Source organism: Bactrocera oleae, chromosome 3 (assembly GCF_042242935.1).
Source record: "Bactrocera oleae isolate idBacOlea1 chromosome 3, idBacOlea1, whole genome shotgun sequence".
Lineage (NCBI taxonomy): Eukaryota > Metazoa > Arthropoda > Insecta > Diptera > Tephritidae > Bactrocera > Bactrocera oleae.
The window spans coordinates 80,529,408-80,555,228 of NC_091537.1; the positions used below are offsets into that span (position 1 = coordinate 80,529,408).

The 25,821-nt window shown below is 32.7% G+C and overlaps 1 protein-coding gene across 14 annotated transcripts in view; it reads left to right on the forward strand.

The window, feature by feature from the left end:
- Positions 1-25,821, forward strand: part of Lar (tyrosine-protein phosphatase Lar) — a 781,775-nt gene that overhangs the window by 681,046 nt on the left and 74,908 nt on the right. For all 14 annotated transcript variants that reach the window (XM_070107010.1, XM_070107011.1, XM_070107015.1 and 11 more), the window contains one exon: positions 20,268-20,368. In XM_070107010.1, the coding sequence (XP_069963111.1) occupies positions 20,268-20,368 (101 nt within the window). The remainder of the gene's footprint in view (positions 1-20,267; positions 20,369-25,821) is intronic.

Here is a 25,821-nt window from a genome sequence, read left to right on the forward strand (position 1 = left end):
TCAATACTAGCCAATTTCAAACTTTCAGTTATATTCCTCCTAACCACTTTTTTTATATGGTTCTAACACTTTTCATTAAATATCGGTAACTGTTGTTCGCGTATCTAAAAACACTGAGTTCTCTCTCCCTTTCTCTTATCCACTGTTCGGGTTTTGCTTGGGATCCAATACCTAACTCTTGCATCACCTTCACTCACCTGCTGTCGGCAACCCAGGGCTATAACAGTCATAAACTATTGTTACCCAGCTTATTTGCTCTTTTTTGCCAACAATTGGCAACGCTGGCCAGCTGCTCACGTACTCGCATTATTCGTGCCCGTACAACGCAGAATTTACGTTACCTTTAGTCGCTGCTACACCGCTGGGATTACCGTTGTTACATTTTATTGGCAGTGATACTGCAATTTTGGCGTTCACCGGCTCAGGCCAACACTTTATTTTGTGTGTGTGGGTGTGATTATTTTTTATTTGGTCATCTTTTGGCTCTTCCTGCCGCAGTTGATGGTCGCGCACTTTTTTGCTTTTTTTTAAATTTTTTTGTAACCTTTTTACTTTGCCAAAAACTAAATTTTTCTGTGGCTTTTCATTGCAATGACACAGCGGTTTGACGCAGTTAATTAAATTTTTTTCTGGTCACCTTCGCTGATGCGTCGTTTTATGGAATTTATGTAAAGCTTTTGATAATTAAAAAGTTAGTCATCGAAAGTTCTTTGTTCGCGGTAATTTTGGCCGCAAGAAAAAAGATGGCTAATTAAATCTTGGTTACCACTTTTTTGTGGGATTTAAGAACTTTCTTAACAACGTTACGGGAATTAAAGTAAAAAACCTTGACAAGGAAGTAGAAAAAATTATTATTCTTTAATTTTGCACAATATTTTTGCAAAACTTTAGTAGAGTTTAGTTAAAACTTTTTCTGAGACTTAAAGTTTTATATGAAAAATAAAATTTTATTTTTGGTTTAGTCATAAAGTTGTATGAACGATCGCCTGATTTGGACAGAAGTCTTCGAATTGAAAGAAGTGTTAAAGGCCTGCCTATACCTTAATTAAATAATAAAAAATATATAAAAGAAAAATAAAAAAAAAAAAAAATTAAGTAGTCGAAGCTTATGAAATCTTAGTAGTTAGGAAAGTTTTTGAAAAAATCAATTCCAAAAAACTTTTTCAAAGCTTTTACAACACATTACGCTACATTTCAATAAATATTGTTATTAAAGAAATATAAGATTATATTCTAAAAAAACAAATTCATACATGAAAATCAAGCTTAAGCTCAAGCTTAAATTTTCCGAAAAGCTTTTTACAGAAATCAACTCTGAAAAGCTTTTCCAAAGCTCCAATCCAAATCTATTGCCATCACTCAACATCTCCATAAATTTTATCATAAGAGAATGCTTTCTAAAAATCAGTCCTGAAACAGCTTTTCTAACAACAAAATCAAGCTTTTCCAAAATAACAAGTTTTCGACTCGGTATTATTATAGTGGAGTTAAAGGATTAACTTCGAATCGAAGTTTTGAATTTTTCATCTGTTTTAAACTCGACTTAAAAATTAACCAGACACATATAAAACATTTGAACCTTAAAAATTCTCAGCAGATATGTGTCTGTGTTCCTTCTTATGAAAAGGTACAAAAATTTCGCATAGAAAAGGTTACAATGGATTATAGCTCTGTACAAAGATCTGCTGTATGCAAAAGGGTTGGAGTTTTTATAGAGTGATTAAATTTTTTAACTTGTAAAATTATTGATTCAACTCTCTACCAGAGAAAAGTGAAGCAATTTTCAATTCTAATAGAAAAATATGCATTTGGTCAAACAATTTGCAATCTAAACTTCCTCCGCAATAAACATGGGCAATAAATATTCCAAGCAAATTCCTCTTCAATATAATAAAACCTCACTGTTTCGAAAACTCAAGAAAACTAACGCAACTTCTGAGGAAAAAACAAAAGACAAACTTAAACGATGTACTTGCGTTCCACCACTACATTCCCCAAAGCGCGTACATAAATGTCTTTCACAATTTGCAACCACAAATTGCTGTTAAAAGACCAACAAACGATCAAAGGCATCAACGACAATAGTAACAACAACAACAATAGCGTTTTCAAATCGCTAGTATTAGGACTGTTAACGCTATTAAAGAGTCCTGTCGGTGGCTTAGTGTAAGAAGCGGTGTTGCTGAAGCCGAACCATGTTACGTAGCATATGAGGTCTTGCCGATTACGAAGCCGCAGAACACTTTGCACACACGTGCACACATACCATTGCCGCATGCCACTTCATTTCATCAATATAACAGTGCGATGCCACAAGTGTAACTAATCACTACACCCCTAAAAGACCGACAGCCTTACGCAACGCTATCGACGAAAATCGTCGAAATTGCAACCAATGCGGCCAGCTCATGTAACTAGAGCATTTTGCGGGTTTCTTCACAGCGTAAGTGTAAGCAGCTACGAGATGCGGGCGGTACAGTGTTGCCTACTTAGTTGGAACTATAGAGGTTTTGATTTCACAATGGAAATCGGTGAAAATTTCAAGTGAAAACGTGAATTATCCGTACCCCTCGACACTACAGCGGCTTAGCCCAGAAAATCATATTTTTTCTCACCATTATACCAATTAAGTAATTTATGCACTTGTACTACTTGTTAGGTTAGGTTAGGTTTAAAGATTGATCCTAACTGGATCCTCACTGGCAGAGCTTAGAACGCCGGTCCCTTATCGTACCTAAAACTCTTATAAGTATATTGCTCATAAAGACAATCATAAATCAACAAATCGCTTTGAGCCCTTCATAAAATCGAATAATATCAGTTTCGCCATATTTCCTGGTTCACCGAAGGTATGTTTGTCATCAGTCTTACAAAAGCTGGACAATGAAGTAGAAAGTGTCTAAATGTTTCCACGTCAGCTTCTTCTATACAACTTCAATTGCTTTTGACAAGATTTCAATGTCCACTAAGAACCCCTACGATTTCGGTAAGATGAACTTTGCTAAGGGCAAGTAGTTTAGTACATCTGCGTTCTACTCTAGGCCAAAAGGATCTCACAGTCACACAGGAGTTGATCATCGATCTGGTAAGCGCACGCGAGGTCGAATTAGTTTCCACTCTAATATGAGTGGGCGAGAGTGGCCGCCTGCTAGCTCATCGGCTTTGCAGTTTCCAGCGATTCGGCTATGAGCGAACACCCAGTTAACGAGCTCTGCTGTCGGAGTGAATGCTCACCTCCCTGAAAAAGCACTTTAATGGCAGCAATTTTTGTCCGAAAAGTACTACAGTGGTCCGGTGGCCTAAAGCTAAGCTTGACGAAGGACTACTTACCGCGAACTCCCCCTCCAAACTTTCCTCATAGCTTTGACTTGCACTATGTACTATAAGAAAAAAAAATCGGAATTTTTGAAAATCTTAGACTGTCTTAACCTCTATCTTGAAGTTCAATTTAGCGTGGAAAAACCGTTGCAGTCAAAAGCAAGCGTATCGACTGCTTCAGCCGATTTCTTCCGCCTTCACTTCGAGTTTTACATAACGGCATTTACACGTCCGACTTGTAGTGTTTGCCTTTGTTGCTGGATTACAGGTTTTTCTATTGTTCTCCTTATAGTTGTTGTTGTAAATCGTATGCATCGCTTACTTGCGGTCGCGTTGCTTCAATGCCACCAATTACAATTTCCGGCTTCATAGAGCGAATGCCACAATCTGAGGCTGACATGCACGTTTTTGGAACAGTTAAATTCACACGGCAAGCGGGTTTACAAAAGCACAAGCATTACGCTTTTCTTTCGTATGTACAAGTAGTACTATGTGTATATATATGTGTATATTAGGAAGCTGCTTTTACGCTGCGGCATCTTACTCAATCTTCCTACTTTTTCTAATAGCCCCTCTAATCATTCCCTACATTTGGCAAATGGTTCATTGAATATTTTGCACCGTTACACAGGCATACTGCATATTGATGGGCTGCTGGTAATAGCAAGCCAGCAATGAGCCATTGAATAACGGTACTAAGTGTTACATGCCAATTCCATTTTCACATCGACCAGCATGCATTTAAGAATGTCATTGTTATTGTTGTTGTTGTTGCAATGCTTATATTGTTGGTACTTGTTATTGTCGCTGCTGCTGCTTTTATGCATGCCGAATTTACTTTTTTTTAGTGCTCTTAGTGCTTCTTGCCGAGAGCCAATCAATAAAATTCCATTTTACCTATTTTTTAAACGAAATTTTTCTCTCTACTGTGCGTATACGTGCACGCAAATTTCTAAAACAGCATGCATAATTATGTATACGTAAGTTGCAGCAAGTATCTAATTCAAAATGCCTCATATGCTTTAAATATAAGTGCTTGGACAACTTTTTGTAAAAAATTTAAAAATTCATGCATCGAAAGCATTCCGACAACTAAATACTAATACCGTTAATCGATTTTTGACTTGATGAATACAGGTGATTGTTTAATTTTTTGAGTCAGAAACATTATTAAAATTATAAATGAAGACTAATGAAGCGACTAACAAGGACAACCTCCTAAAGGCCTTACCATGACCAAACACAGTTTCCAAATCTTGTAGACATCATTTCTAGTCCATTTTGCATTCACGTTGTAAGATTAGATATAATTTCGAGTAATGGAGTCTAAAATTCTTAATCCGATGGTAACTAAATATATTTCAAGGATATCCCTCAAATTTGCTTTCCTTAGATCCTGTCTTCAATTCACTATATTTAAACCTTTCTTACTTTTCGTTGAGCTCACAAAACAACTTTCCATAATATTCACTTTTTTTACCACGAATAGTCAAACTAAATCCCAAGCCAATCGGTCCTCATACTTTTTAAATTAAAATAAATTTGAATTAAATCAACCTACTGTTTTGATTTGCATATATGTATATCTATGTATATCAAGTATTTCCTCTATATTAAACATACTTGTAATGCTGTCGCGGTTTCAAATGTATTATACCCTGAACAACCAGAAAGAAATATCGGAGACCCAAAAAATGTATAAACATATAAATGATCGGCATGGCAAGCTGTTCTTATATGAAAAACTTTTTCATTTGATAAAATATTTTCACGAAATTTGACATGGATTATTATCTAATACAAAATCGCAATAACCAAAGAAATTGTTCAGATCGCATCACTATAGCATATAGCTGCCATACAAACTGAACGATCGGAATTAAGTTCTTGTAAGGAACCTTTTTTATTTTGAAGGATATTATAGCTTCAGTGCAAATGATTTTAATATTTTTTCTTGTGTTTTTTGATTGTGCTCAGGGTAAGTTCTTAAACTAATAGCAGATTAAGAGATGTCCATTCTCCTCATTATATAAAGTTATTGCATAATTTTTCGTTACTACGCGTTGACCTGTTAGGTGGCGCTGTGGTCGAAAAATAAATCCCTTATTGTGGACAAATGACCTTGGAATATAAATTCGCTTGATAACGCATATCTCAAGAAAATGTTAAAAGCAAATTTTATGTGCAAAACTGTTATTATGGGTTGATTTGCTAGATGGCGCTCTGGTCACAATATTAATAAATCCCTTTTTTCTTATGAAAATTATTTTTCTTGGAATATAAATAATTTTTCATGTGACGTACAACGAAAAATATTTATAAAATTAAATTTACGAAACTCTTTAACGGGTTAACTTGCTAGATGGCGCTGCGGTCGAAATATTTACGAATTCCGTATTTTTGAGCGAATTTTGTAGTTTTTTGAATGCGAAAGCGAGTTTATCTCAAAAACAAGGTTTATGACTTTCTGCGCAAATGAAGTACAACCAATTTTGCCTCAACTTAAAGCTTTCAACACAAACACAATTACATACTTAAACCGGAAGCAGAAAGTGCCTAAAAATAGAAAATCAAGCAAGTAAAGCACTCGGTATTTCATGCTGAAGAGATACCACAGCACACCTAAACTAACACATTGCATACTAAAAGCCTATTGAACTTATTGGGCCCTCTTATGTCTCTGCACTGTATGAACGCCTGAACTAATCCAACTGATCAGGTGGCAACGGCGTACGTGCATCGGAAAAAGGGCAACAAAGCAATAGTGCACCGGCGGCCTGCGTTATGCAGGCGACCAGGCACAGCTACCAATTTGGTCCGACCACGCAGAGAGCTACCAAAGATAAAGCTTTAGTGCGGGTGCCATTTGTACGCTTGGACGCGCTCGATATGCCTGCATGTGAGGCACATGCTGTTGGTCAGCAGCACCCATTATCAATAGTCAATGGGTACAGCATGCCTGCCTAAATGTGCAGCCAGTAAATATTCTAGCTTACCGATGAGCTATACTTATAGCACTGTACAAGTTTGGCATACAAAATACAATTTATCACGGATTGGTGTGTACATATGCACGTGCCTAGATCTGTTTAGATGACGGTCATATGTGTTTTGCATGCATTCTTTAAGTAGCTTTAAGTGTGTACGAGAAATGGAGACTACAATATATTTTTTTATGAAATTCGATTATATATCGCATTTAAAAAATTAACAATTTACTTACATTCTGGATAAGATATGTTAAAATAAAAATTAAATACAATAAATGAAGAAAGCCGATATAATTAGGCGCTTTTAATTGAATATTCGTTGCCTCCTAAATTTAAATTTTTTCTGACTTTAAGTGTTAAATTATAAAAAAAAAACATTCCTTGAGTGCAATTTTAAAAAGCTGTACGAAATTTCGAAATGAAAAATCTTCTAATAAAAATAACCCATAAGCGTTTTGCTATAAACATCAATCCTCATTCAAAGCCCAACTGCTGGATAATAGTCAACAATGCTAGATTTCCTCTTTCGATTCAATTAATCTCACAATTTTTGTAAAATATTTTTTATTGTACTCCAACATCATGGTTTTTGTCAGCAAATTTAGTTATTGTCATTTAAATAATGAGACAGATTCTGTTTATTATACAAAAAAAAAATTTTAAACTCTTAAGTCCGTCTCTAGATTTGCAATAACTCATTGATTAAGAGTAGTTTGTTTGGGAAGTTTAGAAAGTAGTGTTATTTGGTATTATTTCTGAAGTTTATTCATGTCCAAGTTTCTACAAGTAATAGACTAAAGCACTATAAATGTCTTCGCTGATGGGGGATCATCCTCACACTTACGAGGTAAGCCAAATTTTTTAAATGAAAAACAGTTCAAATACTTACACTAAGTGTATTGTTTGTATGCCTTCTAAAAATACTGATAAATTTTGACCCATACTGTCCACAACGAAACTACATTTTGACGTTTCTTCTGTTTCGGGTCAGTTTTGGAACACGTGATATACATAAACCCACGTCTCATCACTAGTAATGATACCTTTGATGAATGTAAGGTTCTCAACTAGGTTGACAAGTATCTGATTTGAAACCTTCACTCGACGTCGTTTTCCAAAGGATTCATGTCTTTTCGTATGAGTCTAACAATGAGATGCTTCATACACAAAACATTAATAAAAATGTGTTGAGTCGATCCATAAGAGATGTTAAAACCATCTGCTATTTTTCTGATTGCCAACACATAGATTTTCAAGAATGGTTTCTTTAGCCTTTTTGATATTATAATCATTAATACTTGAGTTGAGTAACTAGACTCGCCAAAACATTTCTGCAACATGTTTAACGATTCCGTAGCCGTGATTCCATTGGAAACACAAAAGTTCCGACAAACTGGTTGTTAAATTAAAATTTTCTATGTTAAAAATTATCACACCAACTTTTCGCGTCCTAAACAAGCAACTATAAAACACATACTAATTGACATTTGGCGATCAAACTTCACATAAACATAAAATGGTTCTACCAAACTAGAAATAAAATTTTTATCGATTTAGTTTGCGCGCATTTCAAATGCAACAGTTGGGGTCATTTTTGATCAGATGGTATATAGAGAATTGTGCACATCCGTCACCCTGAGTTCTTATTTCTGCCATACTTTACAGCATGCAGCAGGTATAAGCTTACTTATTTTAGTAGCATAGTCTTTGATAGACAAACTATTGTTGTTACTTTCATAGCTATAAACTGTTCTAAGGAATGGCAGATATCAATTTTATTGCACTAATATGGTGAAAATTGTAGAAGATCAAAAATGCCTTATACTCAAAATCATTCAAAATATCACACATACGCACTGGAATCCAGGAACAGTATGGTCGCTATACATATTTCTTGTAAATACATTGGATCAAATACAGGAATTCACAAAGTCATAGATACGTCTAAAATGTTTTAATTTAAGTTGTCAACAAAAGTCTATGTCGCATATGTGTTTTAAATATCACTCATACGCCATGTAGGTATAGTATTCAGCGATAAAATTATGAAAAATAATATTATTATGATATGAACCTCTTGCCAAGCCAACTATTGTAGTATTTGGTATAAATATAGACAAGCTCTGCGTCATTTTATAACGACTTGAATGGACTGAAACGAGGAAATTATTAAATAAAATTATAAACACTATCAGCTTATTGTACCAATTTCTACCAAAAAGATTTAAATGCTATAATAAATGTATTATATATGTAGTCATTTATTTGTCATTTATTGCGTACTTCAATTTTTAATATATCGTATAAAATAAGAAAATATATCACACAAACAAGAAAAAGCTTAAACTTCGGCCGCATCGAAGTCATGGTATGCTTCACAGTTGTATTTCTTATGGCAACTATACCAAGCATACCAGCAACTGAAAGTGTAACCGGTCAACGGTTTGCAATCAACGGAAAACGTTTTGTTAGTTCTTTTAGCCACATTGTTGTATATAAACAAACTTCAAGTTGAATTAAGTTTTATAAAGGTTAACAAGGGAAACAGATCTTTTTTTAAAATCTTCATTTTGATTTTTTCAGACAGCTTGTATGGCAGCTATAAGAAATAGTTGTTCGATCTGAGCAATATGTTCGAGGATTATAGCGTTGCCTTGGACAAACTCTGTGTCAAATCTCGCGATGCTATCTTTTCAAACAAAAAAGCTTTTCATACAAGGACTTGATTAGGATTAATGAATTTGTATGGCAGCTATATCCTGTAGTATTCCGATATCGCTGATTCCGACATATGAACAACCTTTTTGAAAGAAAAAGGTGTGTACAAAAGTTCAGATTGATAGCTCAAAAATTGAAGGGTTAATTCGCGTTTTCTGGGTGTTACAAATTGCGTGACAAACTTAATATACCCTATTTAGGGTATACAAAACGTAAAAACGCAATTATTTTAACTTTAAGTACAGCTATAACTGCGTTACATTATTTATTTTGCCCACTAAAACATAATTTGTAAAATTTTCAAATATTTATTTCAATATTTCTCGCAACCAAATCATAGCCACATCCTCATTATCACTGAGCATACACAAAATATCATTCATATGCGCTGTAGTTCACAGGATATATGGTCGTCTCATGCTGCCAACTACAAATTAAAACATTCGACAGTGGCTACGCTGCTACTGTTCACCAAAAAACCAAAAATGTGCAAACAATTAATTTGCAAAAGCAAATAGAAATCAACGCAACATATGAAGCAGCAATGATGCAACACACCAACAACCGCACGCCACTACAAATGCAACTAATGTTGCAAACAAACAGCAAATAAACTACAATTTCCGCACAAAATTCTCCACAACAAGCATTGGGGCGCAGTAGCGGCAACAACGGCGGATATCATTTCGAAATGAAAACGCAAATGAGACAAGCAAATATTATTTTACGCATCGTACTGGCATACGCCTAAAAGAGAAAAAAAAAAAAACACCGCAAGCCGGAACATAACCAACACGACTACTAACAGACAATGGACAGCGCAACATTATTATGGCACGAACATGCAAAAGTATGCAACCCTCTCTTGCTATGGGCAACAGCAGTGTAATGCAATGCAATGAACGGAATGATTGAATGAATGCAAAATGTGCAGCAAAATTTGCGGTCAGCATGCGCGTGTCGCTTTATTTTCTGCTGGCGCTTTTTCTGTGCTTTTTCACTTATTTTTGCCTTTGAAGCTTTTGTTCGGCGCGTCAATATGGCAATTGCAAATGCAAACATTTTCACAAATCAATTTCGCTCATTATGAATGCAAAATGCGAAGTGCAAACAAAGAATGCACGACATACACACATTAGGGTGGTACTAAAATTTGGGGGAAAAAATTCGACTAAACCCATGCTATAATACCTTCCACAAGTGCTTTTTTTATAGCATGAAATGTTATAAAAAACTGTGTATCTTGCTTTTGATCAATCCGTTTATATGGCAGCTCTATGCCATAATAATTTGATCTGAACAGTTTTTTCGGAAATGGTAGCGCTGTCTTACACAATGATCTGTCTCAAATTTAGTGAAGATATCTTGTCAAATAAAGTATATTTTCATACAAGAACTTTATTCTAATCGGTCAGTTTGTATGGCCGCTATATGCTATAACGGTCCGATCTTAACAATTTGTACGGAGATTGTAGACTTAACTTGTTTAATAATCTACGCCAAATTAATAAAATATAATTAAAAAAGTTTTCCGTAAAAGCACTTAACTTTAAGCTTTCAGTTTGTATGGCAGCTATATGCAGTACAGTGGTCGGATCCGAACCATAAGTTCGGAGATTATTGCGCTGTCATGAAGAATAACCTATGCCAAATTTAGATAAATATAGAAAAAAAGTACAGATATCTGGTCAGATAAAAAATTTCTACACAAACACTTGATTCTAACTCATCAGTTCGTATGACAGCTATAAGCTACAGTTGTCCGATATCAGCGATTCTGACAAATGAGCAGCTTTTTGGAGAGAAAAGAACGTGCGCAAAATTTTCACCGATATCTCAAAAACAAAGACTATGCGACGGGCACACAGACAGACATGAGTTATGTATACTATACAGGATATATTTATCTCCAATTGCCGAAAACGTCATTTAACTGTGGTTACGAATTCAATTAAGGACATTACTATAGACCAATTTGTAACGTTATAGAACCTCAAAACAAAACTACTTTCATCATATACCAAAAATTGATTCTTCGATAGTGAAAAAATGCTTCTCCACTAACAATTCTGAGCTTTCACCACCCTTTAAACATTACTTACCCAAAATTTTAAAAAAGTACATTTCTTACACCATTAAAACTGAAAATAATAAACAATCTGAAATTATAAAAAAATAGTGTACCCACAACAACGAATCTATATAAATGGAATAGACCCAAATTTAAAGCAAACAAAGGACTTTAAAGGTACAGTATTGTCACAAAATATTTGCGTAGTGTCTTATACCTCTAAAGTCACAATAACAACGATTAAAACAGCATACTTCGATTATGTAAGAACCACCCTAGTATACAAATATGAGTATTTTTGTATACATAAATCTATGTATAAGAGAAAAGGATGAACAAGTGTACGTATAAAGTTGGCTGCCATGAATGACAAGTAATATGCGCGCACAAAACACACATACATACAAGCGATAACACAAACACACACACTATCCAAATACCACTCAGAATATTTGCGAGGCATTCGAGGCGCATATTTGTACAAATGAACAGACATTTCTGAACATTTGGACACTACAAAAACCAAGCCAACGACAAATGAGCAATAAAATGTTCAAAATGAACCAAAAGCGCCACAATTGTATGGACGAAGTGGATACATTGGCCGTTGGAAAAGAACAAGCGACGTCTAATACTGCAGATAAGAGGAGTTGGTATTTATATAGATATATGTATTTATACATATCTACATATACCTATATACAGATTGTGAAAGAGAAGCGCAGCAGCGAGGCGTGCAAATCGAAATGTATGCATTTAGAAGACTAGAAAGAGAAAATATTTGAAGCGTTGAAGGCATTTAAGTAGGTGAATATTTGAATAATAATCATTTGAACTGCAGAGGTTTACGAAAGCATACAGTTATGTGCATACCTACTAGCTGTATTTTGGGTATTCAAAATTCCATTGACACCTTTCAAATGTTGGCGAATCACTTCCGCTACAGTAAAAGGAACAGTTGGTGGCTGCTACCTAAATAATGGCTTCAGTAAACTGAATCTCACGTTGTATAAATGTGACCGAGATATGCGATATAGCCTTAAAGAAATACGATTTCGTACTAAAAAAAACTTCTCAAACAGTTTTAAGATTACTTGACTCAATCATTTTTGAGTACGCTTCAAAAGTGAACATCACTGCGACTCGCTACTGAATCAGAAAAACATTAATCGATTTCTGTCAATAGGAGCGAAATTTTGTTCCATCCAAACAATGTCAGGCCACGCACTTCGATAGAGACTCACTAAAAGCACCAGTAGCTTGGTCGGAAAGTTCTTATGCATACATTTTAAAGCCCGGACTTGGCACCAAATGATTATTAACTGCTCCTGTTTATGCGGAATAATTGCTGATGAAACCTACGTCTCTAGAAAAGCTTGTGACAATTAACGGTTCCTGTTTTTTTTATTTGCCAATAGGGGCGAGGGGTTCTATGAGAGTGACATTATGAAATTATCTTCAAAATGGCAATAACTCAGAGCATATTTTGCCTAAGCCTGTGCTAAATTCAATTTAAAGCAAAAAGCTTCTTATTTTAACAAAAATACAACCAGGTTTGTTAATTATATAGTCATACAGCATTCCAGATATCACAGAGTTGTATTTGATAATATTTCTTTACAAAAAAGTTTTCGACATTCAAATTTTCCTAAAAAGACAATTGTTTTTTGCATGACAAATGACAGTTTTAAGTTTTGAAAGAGATATTCGTAAACCAGCTTTTTTCTACTAGTCAATATTCAATAACAATGATTCATAACAATACCACCACGTACAAACTTAGACTGTTTCAGCATTTAGTTTCAGATTAAAAGCTTATTTTTAACGCTCTGAATACATGTTTCATTCATGAATACCGAAAAATTCAAAAATACCTCAAACTGCTTTTGGATTGCCCTAAAACGAAGTTAATCGGTATGACCAATAATCTTAAGATATGTTATACAAGTAGGACAGTTCATTCACTACTTGTAGTACTTGGATATGAAAAAGCTTTGTGCAAAGTAGTTGCCATGACAGCTTACTAACGACCGATTCGCCGTGTCACCACTTAATGAGTACGATGGCAAATTTGCATGCACTGATCTTTAAATTGCTTCCTTATCCACAGTATTCTATAAATCTGATCGCAGCGATTTTTGTGTCCACAGACCTCGAAATAATAAATGAAATAATACTGAGCTGTGTTTAGAAACAAAGTGCAAATCAGAAATGGCATTGAAAAATCGAATTTTGCCAAAAAAAAATGATTTTCTGTTTTTAATTTGTGGTATTGAAAAGTTGGAATTTTACTCTTATCATTGCATCGAAAAATGGAATCCAATTTTCAAAAAAATATGATTTCCGCTTATCTCTTTAGTCTAGTTTCTAGGAAGCTGTTTTTAATATAAATATTTCTATTCATAATAGCAAAATCTACTGGCCAGAATATCGCTAAAACCCGAAAATCACTTCAGCTTCAAGAAGCTTTTTGCCGATATATGTAAAAGCTTACTAGAGACCACAACTTCTAAAGCTTTTTCGATCGTTCCTTATAACCGATCAATCATTTGTTTCTATTTAACCACATTTCTTTTGAAATTTCTAGAGCCGTGGTAAAACGCATTGAACTCGTTCTAAGTAAAAAGCTTTTAAATATTTGGCGTCGTAGCAAAAGAAATATTCTTTATTTCCTAAGAAAAAAAGTAAATAGAAGAAAAGCTCCTTTCAACGATATTTACATCATTTTTTTTGTTCATTCTTTTCTAATTTTAAGTGCATAGTACATGTTTAATTTTAAGTAAGTATAGCATACATTACAGGTCTTTGTGGATTTTACCTGCTGTCCTTTCTTATTGTGTTAATTTTTAATTTTCTGACTGTTAACTGTAGTTTACCAAGGTATAAAGACGCTCCATTAATATGAGAAAAGAAAATACGAAAGAGATCCCTCTAATAGCCCAAACCATAACAGTACAGCATACTATTAGGCGCAATACTAGATTGTGGTGTGGTGTTCTATCTACCAATATAATATACTAGTTTTTGTTTTGCCACAAATAATAGAGAACCCAATCTAATTAATACTGATATAAGTCTTTTCAAAAGGCTTATTTGACAAGCATCAGTGCAATATCTGGCTCATATTTCGAACAAAAAATTTACGTAATTTTAACCACTAGAACACCTCAAAGTATGCACTTATTTTATTGATGTAAGAAAGCAATTAATTTTTCACCAACAATTTTCACCTAAATTCTGAGTTCAAACAAAATTATGCAACACAAATCGTTTTTATCATAAATAACTGGCTAAAGTTCCGTGCAGCTGCGCAAACTTCAAGCTATACTTTTATCACACACACATTCACATACACATTTCCACCTACACACAAATATCTACACTTAAGTACCGACACACAACTACACATGCTGTCACCAGAAAATGTTCTTTAATCCTATTTGGCACTAATTTCGCTTAGCGAAAATAACTTTTTGCCAATTTTGAGACACAAATATTTATTATACTTGTACTTGTAGTTTGTGAGCACTCGCAAACGATGAGAGATAGGTGAAACTTTCGCTTTAAGTGCGCGCTAGAACATGTACAAACACATGTGAGGAGGGCAAAACAAATAAATTATGGTGAAAATTTCAAAACTAAAGCAAGCGCAAATACCCACACACACATGCAGACGTGCCAGCGTGTAGCGGTACATGTATTAAAACCGTTGCGTTAGTAGTACCTTTGCGGTCGCTTAGCCGTGCAGAGCGTACAGCTATGCGCCCCTTCACCCTTCAAACGCCCTCAACAAGCGTCGCTACATTATTTGTTGTTTGTTTGCCAAGCCGAAAAGTTGCGCATAGAAAACTCATGCGTTGCAGAGACAAAACTGCTTTTTGGTACAAACTTTTGCCACTAACGCCTAAAAGTACACAACAACGCATCGCATTGCATACATGCAGGAGCGTATAAGTGCGCGCATAAAATTAATTGCCAAGTATTTGCTCGGCATATACGGTTACTTGTTTGCTTGTATTGGTAATGGTGCTTGTACTCGGTTCAGTGTATTGGTGGCTTTTTGTAGAAAATTCACAACCAAAACTATTGAGAGTGCAAAACTTAAATTAGCGTAATAAATTTTTGGATACTAATCGAAAAGTTCTTAAATGTGTTAAATTGTTTGGCGTGTATTATTAAAGGAGGGTGTGAAAAATATTTAAGGAAATTGTATATGAACTCTACTTCGTGACAGTGCTGCATATTGATAGCTTTCTCTTCTTAAATTATATTTAGTTATGTAGTTTTCTGGTAGAAAAGGCTAAGTCAAAATTTTTTTATTTAAAAAAATAATATAACTATAATTTTTGAGTTCTTTTAAATAAACTTCATCTTATTTAGTAAAACTTAATATTTTCGATAAAAAAAAAACTTTCGAAATATTATCGAAATCAATATTTCCTTTCAATCTTAACTCAAAATATTTGAATCAAAAATTAATCTAAATGTTCATGTAACTATATAATTTTTGAACACTTTTCAAAGGCTCATCAGATCTCATACCTTCGAAAAAATTTGCATTTATGGTGTGATTTTTAGTATAAAACGTGCGAAATATTATTTAATTTAATTATAAGAAATATCTGTATTTAAAAAATTTTAAAATATTTTATTTTAATTATTGCAACTTTGTATTAAAAACCAACAATATTTGGCAATATTATTTCATTTACTTTTGAAAAAAAATCTTGATTTGTTTTTGTATTATATTTTTTTTTACAAAAAATCTCTTACACAAGAAGTAATTGCATATTACTGAGAATATTTATACTCTGAACAGGCTAATTAAGCTATTTTTTTGCCATAAAGTTTGTAACACTCAGAAGGAAACGTCGGAGACCCTAAAAGGTATATATAAAAATGATTATTTTGCAATAAGCAGTGTCGATTTAGCCACGTCCGTCTATCTATCTGTATATACGCGAACTAGTTTCTCAGTTTTTGAAAAATCGATCTAAATCTTTGCTTCTTTTTCCCCCCAAGTAGCTGTTCATTGGTCGGAATCGCCGATATCGGACCACCAAAGCATATAGCGGCTATACAAAAATTATTAGCAACTCCATATTGCAGTTCGCAGACCTCTAACTCAGTGTTTTGCTGACTTTCTGGAAGATAAAACTTCATCTGAGATTAAACGATTTTAAAATTGGCTTCAATAATATGTCTCTCTTCTATATCAACTTAATTGCTTTAAAAAAACAAAAAACAGTAAATTTAATTATTTACAGGCATTAAAGCAAATACGCCAGATAGTTTGTCACCGTTTTTGACCGTTTTTTGCAAAAAAAATTATATAAGTAGAATATTAAATACTGAAAATTTCCCAAATTTAAACAATATTGCTTATGGATGATAAAAAAAAATTTTAATTTTTAATAAAAGATTAGCTTTTACATTACATTTTCAACATTCGCTTTTGATCATAAAACTTATTTATCCATACTAACTAAAATAAATTACTTTGCATCACTTTATGGGCAAAAATTTTAAACTACTAAAGTAAAATCTACAAACTATTTTTAAAGATTAATTCAAATGAAACGATATAAATCAACTATATCCAATAGATAATATTTATTTATCGAAAGCTACAAAAGTTACTAAATATGTAGCTCATTTACTGACAATTTGCACTCTAAGCTTTTACAATGTGTAGCCTAACAATAGGCGCATTGCAATATAAGCTTACCATTACAGCAACTGTCGACATAATTACAACACTCTCACTATGTATAGTATTTATGCAAACGTAATCGCATATTTGCATAGTTTAAATAAAATAATTTTAACATTTTCCAGATCAGATGCATGATAGACTAGATAGCAGTTTAAATAAATAAATAAAACATAGCAAGTGAAAGTCAAATAGCATGAAAGGATTATATGTTTTAATAATGGAGATATTTTACCGAAAATATTTTGAAATAAACAAGAGATTTGAACGTAGTAAATTTAGTTTGATGATTAAAACAGTGAGACATTGAAATGGCGTTGAATTGAATATCAGTAGAATATAAATAAAGATATATAAAGACTTTCAAATGGCCAAAGAATGTGCTGGGACTAATATATTTCAATAATATATTGATGATTTGTATATAATTATTAAACTGAACGGTTTAGTGCTACTGACCCTTAAAGGAATCTAAATAAATCAAATGAATTTGTCAAACAATCACCGTGATCAAAAATCTGGAATGGCTTTTTGCCTTATAAATTAGATACAACTAGAACTCGGTCGTTCTTTTCAAAATAATATGGATTTCGAACATTTGGTTTACAAAACTTTTTTGGGTACTGGTTTACATCGAAACTTCCTAGATCTGGACATTCTTATAGAGAAAATACTAAAATACTCGAGAAAGACAAAATTTACAGAACAAGCTTTTAGCTTACAAGATATTGTTTCACAATCCATTCTTACGAAAGTGACTCGCTTGGCGCTATGCTAACAGAAACAAAGTCGATAAGTTTCCACGCAAAATTTTATGTCATCTAGATGATTGCATGAGGCACTGCAGTATGCTGTAGTTATTATAAATCAATAGAGGTGCTAAACAAGACATGATTCTTCATTCATAGTTTAAGAAAAAGAAAGTCTGCAACTCAGCTTATAACCAACTGGTCGCAATTTAAAATTTTTTTCTTGGCATTATTGACTTTTAAGGTGGATTCCCGATTGTGTCTTGAGAACCATGTTGGCTAGGTAAAGTTAGATTTCGTAGTTGAGCGCTGCGACAAAGATTTCACTTTGACACTTCAAATATCATACTTTTTGCTGCCAAAAACTACTAGGTATGAATCAAGCAACCCGCATATATCGGTAAAGATCTTTGAGCTCAAACAAATCAATTGCAGCGACGAATATCAATGTATGACATTCAAGATGTTGCAACTTCAATCTAGCAAAAGTTAGAAAGTCGGAAAAAATGTGTAAAACGCTTTTCACTTCACCTTCCTATAAACAACTTTGATAACTGGCGGTCGGCAGAACTAAAGTATTCAAATATTTAGACCCTGAACAGGGTAAAAGAATTTTAGGATGAAGTTTTAAACATTCAGCACGAAGCGATAGAGACTCTTTAAAGTATAGGTATATATAAAAATGATCATTGTAACGAGCTGAGTGGGTTTAGATATATCGGCCTGTCTAAATACCATATACTCAAACTAGTGCCTCCCTTTTTGAAATCTGTTCTATCAGAAAATTCTGAAATTGTTCTATCAGAATCAAGTCTTTGTGTGGGAAACTTTTTTTTTTTTGCCAAAACATATCCACAAAATTAGAAGCATTAATGTTCAAGGCAAGGCTACAGTCTCCAAACATACTTGTATTGTTCAAATCGGACTACTATGGGATACACTTAGCTGTCATACAAATTGACTTCTCAAGTTTTTAAAGGAAAAACGTTTTTATTTGACAAAATATCTTTACGAAATTTGAGAGAGCTTCATAAAAGATCATAAAAATTTTAAACAAAAGCTCGCTTAGTAAATAGCTTGAGTGCTCGCTTTCTTGGATTTAAAATTATATAATTTAACGTTTAATTGGCTGCGGCAAATGCTTAATTTACACTAATTTACATCCGCTTCACTTCTTCTTTCTCTGCTATGCCTGTTTCAACATCAATCGAAATTCATAAAACTTGTCTATCAGCACCTCAGTTATTTTGCTTTTCTTCCTTAAACAACTTACAATTCTTAGCAGCAGCGTACTTTTGGCCTTTTTGTAATTTTTGCATACCTTTAAATTCCAATAAAATATTCTGCATTTTTTAGCAGCTGTGCTAGCAATTGACTTCTCTCGATTTCTTTTCAACAGAACATTTCTGCTGTCAATTTGTGTATTTTTGTTTTATTGGCGGGGTTATTGCTGCTTTTTTAAATCTGTCTATGCATTAGTGTAGTTGCTGCTGTACATACTTGTAACGCCAAACTTGCATTGTTTTGGTGTGTGTGTATGTTTTTAATTAGCAATTAATGAACATACAACAACAGCGTCACCATTAATTGATGTGCCCATTTGCCTGCCCAAGCGCACCAATACACACATAAACATACAAGTATACTTATACATACATACAAGCGTATGTGTGACTGTGTGTAGATATGCGCTTCAATTGCATTGCGGTTCTTTGTTTCCTCTTCCGTTTCCTATTATACGTACGTATGTATGTAAGCAGGTTTGCTGTGGAGGAAGTGGTTATTCGCTTGGCTGATTGGCTGACTCTCGCTATCGCTTGTCTGCTTCATGGCTGACAGTTCATGTTTTGGACACGTGCATGTGTTGGTTTATGGATGGAGTGCTCCAGCGAACTCTTAACACACACAAACATATATATATATATATGCATACATACAGACATATATATGTATATAACTCACATCTGCCTGCTGCCAGCCACCAGCTGTTAGCTGCTTGCCACTACTACGAGCGTTTGTATTGATTTGATGTTGCTCTGCTGCTGCTGCTTCTTCTTCTTCTTCTTCTTTGTGCCACTTTTAATTGCACGTAATTGATGCTGCGGTTACGCTGTAGTGGCATAATGACTAATTGAAGTTAAAATAAGAAATGACGAATGCATTCAACGGAGGAGTGAGCGACGCAATACATACACAAACGCACATATATATACATATACCATATACTATATTAAAAGAGAAAAACAGTAAAACCGGCGATGATAGCAGCGATGGCGGCAAGTCAATGGATGTATTTATAATTGAATTAATTTTTGTGTTAATAAGGCAAATAATTGATGAAATCAGATTTAAATGGATTTTCATCTTACTTAACCGTCCCCCCAACTAAGAGGTCGTAAGGCTCTTTGTTGAAATATTGTATATAATGCTTAATTGAATTTTAATGGCATGATTTATGGCTTGACATATGTAGTGGTGGGCCTTGGAAGCATTTTTCTTTTTTGTTGTAAAAGGAAAAGGCAATATTTTCGCACACACACACACACACCATCACACAAGCACGCAGCAAGATTCTGTGAGACGAAAAGTGAAATTTTGTGTTTATGCTTAATTAATTTTATAAAATATTCCAAAATATATTTGGGGCTAAATTGGAGTTTGCTTAGTATTAAAATTATTACATTTTCTTTTTTACTTACAATTTACAGAAATGGAAAGCGCTCCACGCAATGTACAAGTCCGACCGCTGAGTTCCTCAACAATGGTTATAACTTGGGAACCACCAGAGACGCCAAATGGACAAGTGACCGTAAGTAAAAAAAAATTAAAATGGATATATTATATATATAATTAAATATAATTATTTTATAAGAAAAATTTTAATTGTCAACAAAATTGAAAATAAAAAACATCTATTTCGGCTGCAGCGAAGCTTCAGAAATAACCAAGTTTTCATATCTTGTATAATTTTGATAAATCAATTTGTATGGCAGCTGTATGCTACAGTGGTCCGATCTAAACAATGGATTTGGAGATTGTACCGTTCATTTGGAAAATAATCCATGCCAAACTTCATGAAGATATTTTGTCAAATGCTGAGCGCAAAAAATAAAACAAACTTTCCGAATTAAAAATATAATTAATTCTTCTAACCCATACCAATTTCAAAACATTTAAGAACAGTTTTCATTTAGTAACACAACCTATTTTAAAATTTTCAATATAGGTGGCAACGTAATTTTTATACTTTTGTAAAAATACTTTATAAAAAAAATGCTAATTTTTTATTCTTATCATATTTTCTTCATTTCTATAAAGTATAATAATCCATGCCAAACTTCATGAAGATATTTTGTCAAATAAGAAAATTTGACATACAAGAAATTGATTATAATAGGTAATATATACGACAGCTGTATGCTATAGTGGTCCGATCAACACAATATGTTCGTATATCGTAACAATGTTATGGATATAAACCCATGAAAAAATGTGGCCAAATACAAAAGGTTTCCATACAAAGACTTAATTTTTATCGCTCAGTTTGTAAGACAGTTATATCTTACAGTGGACCGGAATCGTCGGTTCCGATCAATGAGCAGCTTCTTGAAAAGAAAACGACGCGTGCCAAATTTTAGAGCGATATCCTAAAAACAGAGCCCATAGCCAGATATGTTGAAATCGACTCAGCTCATCTCGCTTTCTTCAAACTAGTGAACGTAACGAACTAATTTTATATTTGCCAAAGGCTAGATCGATTGTGAGGTTTTCGGCGGAAAAATCATACTCGAAAAATGGTAGACAAGTCGTTTTCGATTTTATTTTACCAAAACTTGAAAACTACTAGAGAACACAGTGCACAAGTTTGCACCGTTGCTGACCTGGCCTGTCCGATATCAAAAAAGCCTGATGGTGATTCAAAACCCTCATATATCGAAAAAGTAGTTTGCACCCAACTAAAATCGGCTCTGGTGATTAGTTTCGACTACATGCATTTCGTCTGGATAGGTAAAGCTTTTAGATCCACATAAGATGTTTCAATCGTAGTTTAGACAAATTGGAGCATTTAAGAAGGAACCTATAAGAATTTACCCCAACTTCTTCCAAACAACATCTTCATAAGGCTTCCGCTAAGATTTTTCGCATCACCGCATGGGTGTGCATTAAAGAGTAGTTGACCGGCTAGAAACTCTAGAACTGTATAAAGCCGAACTTGTTAGTAATCAACAGCAAAAACGACGTTACTCTGGTCCGTTCCGAGTCGAAAAAAAGTGAAAAAAATAACATGGCAACAATAGCCTACATTCAAGCAAATTGATATAAAACAGAACTTAAAAATTAAGTATCTGGTTACTAACTAGCCCTAAAAATAATAACAACATTTAATATTTAAAAAAAACTTCAAAAAAAATAAAGAAAATATTACACACTTTAATCCAACCTTTGCTAAATTATTAGGAATTTTGTTTAATACTTTCAAAAAACATCTGTCGTGTTTTTAAATGCTCTCTATTTACATAGGTGTGCGTCTTTGCTAACTTTTATCTTATTAGTGGGTAATGATTTAGTATTCTGCCTAAAAATAGGCAGTGTTTTTTGTTTCATTGATTATTAATATAGGCTTTATGTAACTTTACATGCTTGTTATTATGTAGAAAGTAAAAAAAAATTTAGAGTAGTTTTTGATATTAAAATTATATCGTTTAATAAATCAACCAACAATTGAAGGCATTTAATGTAATCCAATTTGGCGTCAACTTCATTTTTTTCACTAAACAAGTATGAAAATCTCAATTTCGATTATTGCTTACAAGCAGACACCTCCTTCTGCTTTCGAGCGTTTTCAACACTTAAATTTCCATATTATTTATGTATAAGTGTATATGATATATGTGGCAGAATAGTACTTGCATCATCTACGCATTTGTCCCTGCGGTCTTCACAACCTCATTCCTTACGCATCTATTTTCCGAGCTAGCATGAATGATTGCTGTCTCATTGTATTATGAGTACTGTTATTGGCAACAATTTCTACACTCTAACACATTTGTGGTTTATTAAATTTGCATAAAGCAAATGCAATCATCGATGATGATAAGATAAGATGTAAATAATAAAAGGTTGCATGCGGAAAATATATATGCATAATATGACCACAAGTGTAAATTTAAATGAGATATTCATATTTAGTTAAGTTGATATTTCCACTTCACTTAAACGCATTGAGAGTGGCATACAATATGTACGTTGTCGACATTGATAATGGCAATCAATGATGTGAAATGACAACGATGTGCTCTGTGCAGATGCGTTAATAATTAGATGGGTAAATGTGTAGCATTGAAGTAGATATGCAAATATTAGTAGAAGGCGGCTGCTATAGTTTATAACCCATTATTTATAGTTAAGATAATATTCTAGTCAAATTGAGCTCTAAATATAATTGGTTAAATACATGCGTGTTAAAAATTTTAATATACAAACTCCTTAAAAACCTTATTGTAGCATTTCATCGTGCATTATTTAAGTTTTTCAAATCGTGTGGCAACACTGTATACCTGCATTTGTAAAACTATTTTGTTACAAAAAAAAAACTGAACTTATATTGATATCGTATTTTCTTGATTTTTTGATAATACTTAGATAGATATTTAACTAAGGTGGTAACCGTGTTTATAACTAAGCGCAAAAAATATAGCGAAGTTTCTGAATTAAAAAAGTATAATAACCATTTAATAACCATACGCTGTTTAAAAATTTTAAAATCAGGTGGCAACGTTTTATTGAAAATTTTGTAAAAATAATTTAATAAAACACACCAATTTTATATTCATATAAGGGATATAAAATGCTTGCTTAAATTTTGTATAGTACTTAGATAGATTTTTAAGTATGCTGGTAACCTTGTGTATATTGTAATGCTGAGCGCAAAAAATTTATATATAGATAATTCTTCTAACCCCTACCAATTTCAAAACATTTAAGAACAGTTTTCATTTAGTAACACAACCTATTTTAAAATTTTCAATACAGCTGGCAACGTAATTTTTATACTTTTGTAAAAATACTTTATTAAAAAAATACTCATTTTTTATTCTTATCATATTTTCTTCATTTCTATAAAGTATAATATTTGATAGATAATTGATTATGGTAGTAAACCTCTTTCAACTAATATTTAAACTGAAGGTTCAAAAAAGTTTTAAAGTTTTATGTAAACATTGTATTGTAAATTTTCGATTTATTTCATATCAGAAGAGCAACGAAAGAAGGAAAAAAAGAACTTAGAATTTAAATAAAATAAACTATTTCCCCTATGTGGTCTTATTCAAGCATTTAAGAACAGTTTTTGAGTGGCAACCTCATTTTGTCACATCATGATTTTGAGTTTTATTCTAATAATATTATCTAAACTGTACGAGTATTTATTTTTGTACTTCCTTAAAAAATATTTTATGTGTAGGATGGCAACCATTATCAAAAGTGTACTAAAACTCAAACTTTAGAAAACACTTGAAGCTTTATACTCACTTTTGCAATAAACTTCAACTAATTAGAGATTTCGAAAAAAAAAATTTAAGTTAGGTGGCAGCTCTATAAAATAAAATGTTTTTATTTAAATAATTTCAGTTTTTGTTTAAAATTTATAATTTTTATAATCGCATAAACTTGTTAATTAAATATATCTATATAATTATACACTATTGCAACAATGATCAAAAGTACTGAAATTCAGACTTTAAGATATAGTTAAAGTTTTCTATCCAAAAAAAGCTATAGGTCCAATTCTAAGAAGAATATATATAATATCTATAAAATAAATTTTTGTAATGAGTCTAATGCAAATATTTCCTTTCTTAAAAATAAATAACTTCTTCAATAAAATTTTTATAATTTCTCTATCTTCAGAAGACACTTAAAAATGTATAATCACTATTGAAATATTATCCACATATTCCTAGTCTTTGAGCCAGTCTAAAATTTTGCGGATTTTCTTTTTCTCCGCAAGAATAAAAAAAAACTGAATAAAAATAGTACCCTTTGTTTATTAAAAAAAAGTCGAATAAATTCAAAGTGTATCTCATTGGAAAGTTGAGAGAAAATCGTAAACAACAGTTATTCTAATTATTTTTATAATGAAATACTTTACTTCGTATACACAAATGTTTAAAGGTACTTTTTTAGAGTGTTGATGTTTTGAAAATTCGTAACCCCAAAATTTTTAAAATTTTTGTATCGTAATAAAAAAATACCTGTCTAATATTTTGCCTCGAAGAGCACAAAAAAAAATGTTACGCACGAAAAAAAATTGTAAATGTAAGTTTTGGATGGAATGACCCATATATTTTCTCATAGTGCTTGGGTTTGACAGATGACTGTTTAGAGTCGTATATATAGTGAAAATATTTACACTGATTAATTGAGTCTGACAACATACATTTATTATCAATTAAGAAATCTTAAACTGGCAATCATATTCAAGTAGTTTAATTATGTATGTATATACCTGTACACTTTAACCACAAAAATCTCTTTGCATTGGTACAGACTACACACATACACATAAAAACCATATCACATAAATATGAAATACTTAATTTGTTTTCAACACCTACAGCAGCCAACTGTGTACTGCTATGTTAGCAAGTAGCTTAAAAACTAAGCTACAGAAAGTGAAGGTGTTGAAAATAGCAACTTGAAATCCTCAGACATGCATGCATACAAACAAAGGTATAGGTAGATATTGCATAATAATGCATTGTATTTATTTAAGCAACCGATATTAAGTTATAATGTATACTGATAACATAATATTACTAATGCTCTCGTCTTAATATGAAGTCTATTGCTTTATTTCGACATTGTATTTTGAAAATAATTGAAATGTTGGTCGTAACTCATTTTGATAGCTGTATTATAATAAGTAATACCACAAATAAATATATATAGAGATACATCTATATGAATACCTATATTAAAATCACATAAGCAATTTCAATAACGGTCAAATAGTATGTATAAATAAAATGCATATTGTTTTAGTTGAATCTTTATAAAGTCTGGAAGATATGCCAATCTGTTATGAATTGAGAGGTTATGTAAATGATGATGGTTATGTGGTTTTAGAAATGTATTAAGGTTCTCAGTATAATTTTGCAGCTAAGTCTGCATTGCATGACAGCTAACAACTTCTTGTGGCCTAAAATTAAAAATTATTTTGAATTTATATATTTACTATTTGTAGAAAATTTAATTATTTTA